Below are 12,094 nucleotides of genomic sequence, written 5' to 3' on the forward strand. Positions count from 1 at the left end.
CTTTATTTCTTCTGCTCCAGCCATTTCAATTTAAGGGCCCATTCCCCATTTTAATGGAAGGCATTAAGTGTTACCCGCCCTGAGGTTGAGTTTATTCAGTCTCTCATAGGGGCCCATGGACCCAATTCCATGCAGTAGAAGCTTGGCAACTCCTCGGAAAAGATGGAACCCTCACGGATATACACTCCCACAATGAATGAATAGGTAAACAGAAGGGTGTGAAAGAGTGATGGCCAAAAGAGAGAGTATTCACTCTCACTAAGGCACAAAGAGGGATGTGTCTGTGTGTGGGGAGAGGGTATGAGTGCTAGGGTAAGAGAGGGGGCCGAGGCTGGATGGGGAGTTTGGGGGAGTTAGAGGGAGGGGCCCGGGTGAGAGGAGAAGTTTCTCCAGGCTTTTAAAGTGAGCTGCTTGGTGTTAGCTCAATCAAAAAGGGAATTATAACTCTTGAGACACTCAGGTAACCCTTCATTATAACCCTAATCCTTCTTAACAACAGAGCTGCAGTGTCGGCAACGCCCCATTACACACAGACCCAGTGAGAGGGGAGATGCATCAACCCCCGGAGAGAGAACACACACACACACACACACACACACACACATGAACATATGCACTCACACACACACCAATGTGAAGCTACTGATAAATATCAATCACAAATCCATTGGCTTGAACACAGAGAGAGAAAAGTGAGATAAAATATGGTAACTCTCAAAGAAGAGAGGGGATTGAGGGGAAGAGAGTGTCTGTGTGTATTTATGTGTATCTAGAGTTTGTTCAGAATATTTACTTCAGGTCAGACATTGACCCTACTCCCTCAGCACTTTAATAAAGTGCTACTCACTTTGAAAGCAAGGCGGTACTTTGGTGGTTACTTAAATCTGGGCCTTTTCACTCTAATTCTTGAAATTGAAAATGTTTACTTTTAGCTCCCAATTCAATTGTTGGTGATGGTGAATAGGCCTATGAAGAACAGTTGTTTTATTGTATTTTTTAAAATAAATGTTTTATCTATTTGATATAAAATCCTTTGCAAGACAGCAATTAGGTTCATTTTTTTTACATTGAATGTATTTGCTATATTTCATGTGGAAAGTGTCATAATTTATGTTAATTTAGTCATATATTTCTTTAGGAAACTTTTTTGATACATTTTATAAGGCAATATTATAGCAGAGCTCTGCCATTAAGCCTAGACAGTAGATTAGTTTAACAAAATTCACCAAGATAAGTTTTAGTTAAATGAAATATTAACTTATTGCTAAGGTTGGCTACATAGCCATGTAAACTAGTGTTACAAATGAACAACTGAACATTTAAACAATACATAATTGGGTAGGACAAACATCTCGTTAGTCTACAGGTCATAATTATGCAGTGTTAATTTTAGGCTACAGAAATAGCTTTTTTTTTTAAATATATTAAATGTGTATTTTGTTAATATAAAAAATACCCAAAATATCGAATGAATCTGTAGTGAATTATAAGATATATTTTGGTGTGAATAGAGCTTTCCCACAACTTTGACACTGGTTGAACCGTTGAATAAAGTAGGCTATAGGGCACCAAATTGTCAATGATTTACAAGTAAAAATCTTTGTTTTTATATATATATATATATATATATATATATATATATATATATATATATATATATATATAGCAATCAAAAGAGGACTATATACTGTAATAAAAGCCCATTCAAAGAGAAAAGGCAACAAAGTAATAGCAAAGAAGCGTGTAATAAAACCTGGTCCATTTGAATTATTCCAATGGTGAACAAGTTTTGCCAGTGAGAGGCACTGGCGGTGCGTGTTACAGCACAACTTTGAAAACTTTTCAGCAAACACTATTTCACGCTGCAGTTAGTTTGGGAAAAGTATACATAAGGCATAGGCTACACATAATCTTATAATATTACTACTAATAAAACAACTACTACTACTACTACTCATAATAATAACACAAATAATAATTTCACCTATATTTGATGTATTTCTTTTTACATTTACCTGTACCACTCCAGTCCGTTCTCGTAGTTGCGGTCGAAGAAGTGCGGCTCGGCTCCCACGGCTCTGATGTCTGGATGCACGTGGAGGAACTCGAGCAGCGCGCGCGTCCCTCCTTTCTTCACCCCGATGATCAGCGCCTGGGGCAGCTCCTTTCTCCCCTCTACAAGCGGACTGAGTTTACCGGTACTTCCCGTCTTCACCGTAAACCGAAGTGACAATCTCTTCGAAGAAACTATATCATCCAAAGAAAGCTGTTTGTCACGCGACAGTTCCCGGTTCTTGCTATCGCTGTCCACCTCGACAGGTCCCGGTTGGTACAAAACCTGTCCCGTATCAACATCGTCGAACCGGGAGTACTCAGAGATGCGTTTAGCGTCGTCGGCGCTCTCGTAGCTCAAGACCGACTTGGACCCCGTGGTCAATTTCTTTAACAGTCTTTTCCTCCTCAGCGACCTCAAGTCGTATAGTTCCGAGGCGAAAAAGCCCACGACTTGGCTGGGGGCTTTCACCGGCGTGGGCATGCTGCTGCAGCGGTCCGTGAGGCAGTGGAGAAGGTACAGGGAGGTGAGGAGAGAACACAGCATGACCACGAATTTCTTGAAAATGCTTCGGGACAGGGGGTCCGAATAGACTGTGCTAAAAGCCATAACGGTCCGTAGGTCTCCGGTTCAGGAGCCACAGCCATGCTAGGCAGACATTCTTGGATCTTGCCATTAAGAAATAGAGAGGACAGCTCGTAGTCTACCCGAGCTCGCTCCGCATCCAGCAGTGGATTAGACCTGGCACGCGTCTCAAAAATAACACTGACATGTGTCTCAGAGCTCGTGCTGTTATTCTCCTTATAATAAATAATATTGTAAGTCTATGTCAACGTAAAAAAAAAAAAAATACTGTCGAATATGCAGTTCAATTCTAAATGTCAAATTGTATTTTTATAGGCTGGCTATCCCGCATAAAACCAATCCTCTATTGCCAAAACAGCATTATCAGTAGCCTAGCCACGACTAGAAGATGACATGTAGGCTATGTTTGTTTATTGTTTAAATTAAATGTCCATGCATAATGCCCGGTCAAAAAGATGAGGCAATGGTAACTTCAGCACCTCTGTCTAATCCACACCTGTTGCAGTTGTTGTAATAAACTTCTGTAAGACATCAGAGAGGAATAATGGCATGTCTTCATCCAATTAGTGTGCGAATACATTTAGTAAAGGTAGCCTATGTGATGTCAGGAACCAATAAAATGACAGTAGGGAGGGAATGTGTTCCCAAACCTGCCATGCCTGTTGATGGGCTTTCACACACACATGCACGCATGCACACACACACACACAGTTTTGTATTGCTATCCTTGTGGTGATCAAATAATTGATTCCCATCCAAAATCGTATTTTCCCTAACCCTAAATCTAACCTTAACCCTTAACCTAACCATAACCCTAACCTTAACCTTAAGCCTAACCTTAAGCCTAACCTTAACCCCTAACCCTAACCCTAACCCTAAAACTATACCTAACCATAACTCCTAACCCTATACCTAACTGGAACCCCTAACCTTAATTCTAACCCTAACCCTAATTGTAACCCTAAACCTAACTCCTAAACCTAAAATAGACTTAAACCAATGAAATGTCCCCACTTGTCCAAATGTCCCTTGTTTTACTATCCTGGTGATGACTTCTGGTCCCCACAAGGATAGTTAAACAAACACACACACACACACACACACACACACGCACACGCACACGCACACGCACACGCACACGCACTCGCACACACGCACACGCACACGCACACGCACACGCACACGCACACGCACACGCACACGCACACACACACACACACACACACAGTTTTATTAACACTTTGTTAACATTTTCCTTAGTATAATTAAATGACTGTAGTTTACCCTTGTTCTGGAGCTAAAATGCTTTTTCACTGAGTCAACCTGAGAACCATTGGGACTGTCTCTCCATCACTCTCCTTAGAGTTTCCATTTCCCAACAGTCAATCTCAACCCTCTCTCTGCCTCAGGCCACCTAAGAAGATGGCCTCCATTGTAAACTTTCTGTCTCTCTGTTTTATAATACAGAGCGGAACAGCAGAAAGTAAAATAATGATAACGGGCACATTATTACTTTACAAGTGAACAAGAACAGAACCAAATGTTTCCCATCTGCTGTCAGCCTTTTTGTGTATTAGCATGAGAATGCCTGGACAGTGCTTCAATGTTTCACCGCTCACTGGTTGAGAAAGAGGACAGAGACCACAGAGACCATTATCACAGGACCGAATTGCTAATGCCAGATGTCCCCACAATACAGGGGGCGCCCCACATTTAACAAATCACACCCCCTGCCTTTTTTACCTCCCTAAAAGAGGAGAGGCAATAGGAGGGTCCTTCCCGGCCCCCGTGCCGCCCCCCCCGCGGACCCCCGGGAGTCAAATCTTTTCACATTGATCGTCACCATCAGGATGGAGGAATGGAATGAGAGAGAGATAATCAAATCAAATGTTATTTGTCACAGGCGCCGAATACAACAGGTGTAGACCTTACCGTGAAATGCTTACTTATGACCCCTTAACCAACAATGCAGAGTTTTAAAAAGGTAAGTCAGACAAATTTACTAAATTAACTAAAGGAAAAATAGTAACATAATAAAAATAACAATAACAGTAATGAAGATACAGTATATACAGAGTCAGGGGTACGAGGTAGTCAAGGTAATATGTACATGTAGGTAGGGGTAAAGTGACTCTGCATAGATAATAAACAGAGAGTAGCAGCAGCGTGTGTGAAGAGTGTGAAGGAATGTGAATGTATATGTGTGTGTGGCGTCAAAATGCATGTGTTTGTGTGTTTTGTGTGTTTGTCTCTCTGTGTGTGTGTGTGTGTGTGTGTTGGATTGTCAGTGTAGGCAGGTTACCTTGGCATTCATGGGCACAGGGACTATGGTAGTCTGCTTGAAATATATAGGTATTACAGACTGGGTCAGGGAGAGGTTGAACATGTCATTGAAGACACTTGCCAGCTGGTCAGCACATGCTCTGAGTATGCGTTCTGATAATCCATCTGGCACTGCGGCCTTGTGAATGTTAACCTGTTTAAAGTTCTTACTCACATCGGCTACGGAGAGCGTGATCACATAGTCATCCGGAACAGCTGGTGCTCTCATGCATGGTTTGGTTCAGTGTTGCTTGCTTCGAAACGAGCATAGAAGGCATTTAGCTCGTCTGGTAGGCTCGTGTCACTGGGCAGCTCGCGGCTGAGTTTCCCTTTGTAATCTGTGATAGTTTGCAAGCCCTGCCACATCGGACGAGTATCAGAGCCAGTGTAGTAGGATTCGATCTCAGTCCTGTATTGAAACTTTGTCTGTTTGATGGTTCATCGTAGGGTGTAGCAGGATTTCTTATAAGTGTCCAGATTAGTGTCTCGCTCCTTGAAAGCAGCAGCTCTAGCCTTTAGCTCAGTGCGGATGTTGCCTTTAATCCATGGCTTGTTGGTTAGATATGTACGTACGGTCACTGTTGGGACAACGTCATCGATGCACTTATTAATGAAGCCGGTGACTAATGTGGTAAACTCCTCAATGCCATCGGATGAATCCCGGAACATATTCCAGTCTGTGCTAGAAAAACAGTCCTTTAGCTTAGCATCCGCTTCATCGGACCAATTCCGTATTGAGCGCATCACTGGTACTTCCTGTTTGAGTTTTAACTTGTAAGCAGTAATCAGGAGGATAGAGTTATGGTCAGATTTGCCAAATGGAGGGTGAGGAAGAGCTTTGTACGCATCTATGTGTGGAGTAAAGGTGATCTAGAGTTTCTTTCCCCCTAGTTGCACATGTGACATGCTGGTAAAAAATTAGGCGAAACGTAGTTTAGTTTTCCCTCATTAAATTCAATGGCCACTAGGAGCACCGCCTCTGGATGAACATTTTCTTGTTTGCTTATGGCCTTTTACAGCTCGTTGAGTGCGGTCTTGGTAACATCATCGGTTTGTGGTGGTAAATAGACAGCAACAAAGAACATAGATGAAAACTCTCTTGGTAAATAGTATTGTCTGCAGCTTATCATGAGGTATTCTAACTCAGGCGAGCAGAACATCGAGACTTACTTAACTTTACTGCAGTGGGCTAAATCAGGGTCACACAGAGTGATTATTGGTAGTCTTTAACAAATCTATTTAGAAACAAAAGTATACACCTCACACACATGGTTATGGGCTTAAAAAAGAAGACACCTGTACCATGTCAGATATAGAGTTGAAATGTATTGAATTTTGAGTTTGCAACCAAATATTACACTGTATGTACATTACAGAAGACTTAAATATAACAAAACTGTTTGACATAGAAACACCACATTTTCGTTGGGTTTATTGAAATAATCGTTATTATTGATGAAATTCTGAAAAATATTAATTACATTCCACCCATGAGGCCAAAGAGGGTGCTTTTGGTCTGCAGGGATAGTACTACTATTAGAGATTGTGCACCAGCTGTTGTTAATAAAGAGACACAGACCACCCCCTAGATCTTACCAGAGGCTGCTGTCTTGCCGATGCACAGAAAACCCAGCTAACTGTCCTCGTTCAGCCACGACTCAGTGAAACATAAGATATTACAGTTTTGAATGTCCTGTTGATAGGATAGTCTTGAATGGAGCTCCTCCAGTTTATTCTCTAGTGATTGGTAGGATAGTCTGGAACGGAGCTCATCCAGTTTATTCTCCAGTGATTGGTAGGATACTCTGGAACGGAGCTCATCCAGTTTATTCTCCAGTGATTGCTTGCCAGTACGACGGAGGGTAGAGGAGGATTATCACTGACCCCTGTAGCAGCAACTCCTCTTCTTACAAATGACGGGGATTTGGGCCTGGTCCGGGAAGAATAGTATATCCTTTGAGTCCGACTCATTAAAGAAAGGAATCCTTGTCCAGATCGAGGTGAGTAAACACTGTTCTGATGGCCAAAAGCTATTTTCGGTCGTAGAAAGAGATGGTATAAACATTATGTACAGAAAAAGTTAAGAACAGAGCAAAAAAACTAACAAAATAGCACAATTGGTCAGGAGCACGTAAAATGGCGGCCATCCCATCTGTCGCCATCTGTAAAAAGAGAGAGTGAGAGTATAGAGAGAGAGCGAGAGTATAGAGAGAGAGAGAGAGAGAGAGAGAGAGAGAGCGAGAGCGAGAGCGAGAACGAGAGCGAGAGAGAGAGAGAGCGAGAGAGAGAGAGATATGGGGCTCTTCCTCTTTCATGGATGCATATTTTACCCCATAGAGTTGCTGCTTCCTTGGGCAGGAGAACAGTCAGGAGTTAGACACACAGATTTTGCAGTGATTCAGCAGAACTAGCCATCTAGCAGCTTTTCTAAAGTATTAGACACTTAGCTTGTGTGATCCGGGGTGTGTATGTGTAACATAGTCATTTGGAGAATGTAAAATGTTTGTTCACAGAGTGCAAGGATACACATTTTCTTCAAAACCAAAAAACAGCATTTAGAGTGTAATTATACACCCAGACATTGGTGCTTAAGCAAAAATGTGCAAACAGTCTAGAAGGCATGTAAAAACGAAATCCCACTTTCATCTAAACCATTTATCCCAATTACTGTACTATGGTTACATCGACGGAGCCTTGTTGGAATCTTGGATGCAGAGTTGGGGTTTAAGTTTAAAGGGAGTGCAAAACACAAAGCTGTTAATTATCCTCAGAACAAAGACTTACACTTTACTTTGAATACTGAATCAATTCTAAGGGCCACAGCGAGGCAAAGTTAACACTGTCCACAGAGAAGACAAATATCAAAATCATAAAATAATCTGTCCCAGATTGTTGTTTTCAAGTTACATTTAAATATTTGTGTCTAGTGCTGTAGATTGTTATGTTATTCCACTAAAGTGTACTTTTTATTTGGGGGGGGGGGGGGTAGATCAGCTTTAATATTGCAGATAGATTGTAACTTCCATCAATGTAATTGTCTGCATCACTTCCAAACCCCTATATGTTTTTTTTTCTATATATATATATATACATACACATACATACATATACACATACAGTTGAAGTCGGAAGTTTACATACACCTTAGCCAAATACATTTGAACTCAGTTTTTCACAATTCCTGACATTTAATCCTAGTAAAAATTCCCTGTCTTAGGTCAGTTAGGATCACCACTTTATTTTAAGAATGTGAAATGTCAGAATAATAGTAGAGAGAATGATTTCTTTCTGCTTTTATTTCTTTCATCACATTCCCAGTGGATCAGAAGTTTACATACACTCAATTAGTATTTGGTAGCATTGCCTTTAAATTGTTTAACTTGGGTCAAACGTTTCGGGTAGCCTTCCACAAGCTTCCCACAATAAGTTGGGTGAATTTAGGCCCATTCCTCCTGACAGAGCAGGTGTAACTGAGTCAGGTTTGTAGGCCTCCTTGCTCGCACAAGCTTTTTCAGTTCTGCACACACATTTACTATAGGATTGAGGTCAGCGCTTTGTGATGGCCACTCCAATACCTTGACTTTGTTGTCCTTAATCCATTTTGCCACAACTTTGGAAGTATGCTTGGGGTCATTGTCCATTTGGAAGACCCATTTGCGACCAAGCTTTAACTTCCTGACTGATGTCTTGAGATGTTGCTTCAATACATCCACATAATTTTCCTTCCTCGTGATACCATCTATTTTGTGAAGTGCACCAGTCCCTCCTGCAGCAAAGCACCCCCACAGCATGATGCTGCCACCCCCGTGCTTCACGGTTGGGATGGTGTTCTTCGGCTAGCAAGCACCCCCCTTTTTCCTCCAAATATAACGAATGTCATTTTGGCCAAACAGTTCTATTTTTGTTTCATCAGACAAGAGGACATTTCTCCAAAAAGTACGATCTTTGTCCCCATGTGCAGTTGCAAACCGTAGTCTGGCTTTTTTATGGCGGTTTTGGAGCAGTGGCTTCTTCCATGCTGAGCGGCCTTTCAGGTTATATCGATATAGGACTCGATTTACTGTGGATATAGATACTTTGGTACCTGTTTTCTCCAGCATCTTCACAAGGACCTTTGCTGTTGTTCTGGGATTGATTTGCACTTTTCGCACCAAAGTACGTTCATCTCTAGAAGACAGAACGCGTCTCCTTCCTGAGCGATATGACGGCGATATGACGGTCCCATGGTGTTTATACTTGCGTACTACTGTTTGTACAGATGACCATGGTACCTTCAGGCGTTTGGAATTTGCAAACAAGAATGAACCAAACTTGTAGAGGTCTACACATTTTTTTCTGAGGTCTTGGCTGATTTCTTTTGATTTTCCCATGATGTCAAGCAAAGAGGCACTGAGTTTGAAGGTAGGCCTTGAAATACATCCACAGGTACACCTCCAATTGACTCAAATTATGTCAATTAGCCTAAGAAGATTCTAATGCCTTGACTTCATTTTCTGGAATTTTCCAAGCTGTTTAAAGGCACAGTCAACTTAGTGAATGTAAACTTCTGACATACAGGAATTGTGATACAGTGAATTATAAGTCAAATAATCTGTCTGTAAACAATTTTTAGAAAAATTACTTGTGTCATGCACATAGTAGATGTCCTAACCGACCTGCCAAAACTATAGTTTGTTAACAAGAAATGTGTGGAGTGGTTGAAAAACAAGTTTTAATGACTCCAACCTAAGTGTATGTAAACTTCCGACTTCAACTGTAAATATAAATACATATACATACATATACAGTGGGGAGAACAAGTATTTGATACACTGCCGATTTTGCAGGTTTTCCTACATACAAAGCATGTAGAGGTCTGTAATTTTTATCATAGGTACACTTCAACTGTGAGAGACGGAATATAAAACAAAAATCCAGAAAATCACATTGTATGGATTTTAAGTAATTCATTTGCATTTTATTGCATGACATAAGTATTTGATCACCTACCAACCAGTAATCATTCCGGCTGTCACAGACCTGTTCGTTTTTCTTTAAGAAGCCCTCCTGTTCTCCACTCATTACCTGTTTGAACTCGTTACCTGTCTAAAAGACACCTGTCCACAAACTCAATCAAACAGACTCCAACCTCTCCACAATGGCCAATACCAGAGAGCTGTGTAAGGACATCAGGGATAAAATTGTAGACCTGCACAAGTCTGGGATGGGCTACAGGACAATAGGCAAGCAGCTTGGTGAGAAGGCAACAACTGTTGGCGCAATTATTAGAAAATGGAAGACGTTCAAGATGACGGTCAATCACCCTCGGTCTGGGGCTCCATGCAAGATCTCACCTCGTGGGGCATCAATGATCGTGAGGAAGGTGAGGGATCAGCCCAGAACTACACGGCAGGACCTGGTCAATGACCTGAAGAGAGCTGGGACCACAGTCTCAAAGAAAACCATTAGTAACACACTACGCCGTCATGGATTAAAATCCTGCAGCGCACGCAAGGTCCCCCTGCTCATGCCAGCGCATGTCCAGGCCCGTCTGAAGTTTGCCAATGACCATCTGGATGATCCAGAGGAGGAATGGGAGAAGGTCATGTGGTCTGATGAGACAAAAATAGAGCTTTTTGGTCTAAACTCCACTCGCCGTGTTTGGAGGAAGAAGAAGGATGAGTACAACCCCAAGAACACCATCACAACCGTGAAGCATGGAGGTGGAAACATCAATCTTTGGGGATGCTTTTCTGCAAAGGGGACAGGACGACTGCACCTTATTGAGGGGAGGATGGATGGGGCCATGTATCGCAAGATCTTGGCCAACAACCTCCTTCCCTCAGTAAGAGCATTGAAGATGGGTCGTGGCTGGGTCTTCCAGCATGACAACGACCCGAAACACACAACCAGGGCAACTAAGGAGTGGCTCCGTAAGAAGCATCTCAAGGTCCTGGAGTGGCCTAGCCAGTCTCCAGACCTGAACCCAATAGAAAATCTTTGGAGGGAGCTGAAAGTCTGTATTGCCCAGCGAGAGCCCCGAAACCTGAAGGATCTGGAGAAGGTCTGTATGGAGGAGTGGGCCAAAATCCCTGCTGCAGTGTGTACAAACCTGGTCAAGACCTACAGGAAACGTATGATCTCTGTAATTGCAAACAAAGGTTTCTGTACCAAATATTAAGTTCTGCTTTTCTGATGTATCAAATACTTATGTCATGCAATAAAATGCAAATTAATTACTTAAAAATAATACAATGTGATTTTCTGGATTTTTGTTTTAGATTCCGTCTCTCACATTTGAAGTGTACCTATGATAAAAATTACAGAACTCTACATGCTTTGTAAGTAGGAAAACCTGCAAAATCGGCAGTGTATCAAATACTTGTTCTCCCCACTTTCTGAGAAATAGCCATTATTTACTATTTTACACCTAGGGTTACTATACATGATTTTAACCCATTTTATAAGAGATTCTCCAAAATTGAAATGCTCCAGGCATTTATATATAAAATCCAGTCGTACTTTATCAAATGCCTTTTCAAAGTCTGCTATGAATAGCAGGCCTGGTTTCCCAGATTTTTCATAGTGTTCTATTGTTTCCAGTACTTGCCTTATATTATCTCCAATGTATCGTCCATGTAAAAAACCTGTCTGATTAGAATGAATAATGTCCGACAATACCTTTTTAATTCTATGCGCTATACATTTTGCTAGAATTTTTGCATCACAACACTGAAGTGTAAGGGGCCTCCAATTTTTTTAATGGACTGGATCTTTATATTTCCCACTTGTATCCTGTTTCATTAATAATGAAATCAGACCTTCTTCTTGAGTGTCTGATAATCTACCATTTACATAGGAGTAGTTAAAACATGCTAATAACAGTCCTCTGAGTATATCAAAAAAGGTTTGGTATACCTCGACTGGTTTTCCCGGATTTAAAGTCTTTAATTGCATCCAGAAGTTTCTCCTCTGTAATTTCACCTTCACATGAGTCTTTCTGTGTGGCTGTTAATTTTACATTATCAATAGAAAAAAAATCCCTACAATTAGCTTCAGTTAGAGGAGATAGAGGCGACTGAAACGAAAACAAATGCTCAAAAGTACTATTAATAATACTACATATTAACAATGAAACCTTGGTTCAACATTATT

The 12,094-nt window shown here is 41.3% G+C and overlaps 1 protein-coding gene across 1 annotated transcript; it reads right to left on the minus strand.

Annotated features, from left to right (window-relative positions):
- Positions 1-2,011: 2,011 nt before the first annotated feature.
- On the minus strand, positions 2,012-2,662 carry LOC311126542 (heparan sulfate glucosamine 3-O-sulfotransferase 3A1-like; the record flags this gene model as incomplete). Its single annotated transcript, XM_084200535.1, has 1 exon — positions 2,012-2,662. The coding sequence occupies one exon, from the start codon at positions 2,660-2,662 to the stop codon at positions 2,012-2,014; it is 651 nt and encodes a 216-aa protein (XP_084056661.1).
- Positions 2,663-12,094: the final 9,432 nt, after the last annotated feature.

Source organism: Coregonus lavaretus, assembly GCF_964263955.1.
Source record: "Coregonus lavaretus genome assembly, contig: HAP1_SCAFFOLD_5312, whole genome shotgun sequence".
Lineage (NCBI taxonomy): Eukaryota > Metazoa > Chordata > Actinopteri > Salmoniformes > Salmonidae > Coregonus > Coregonus lavaretus.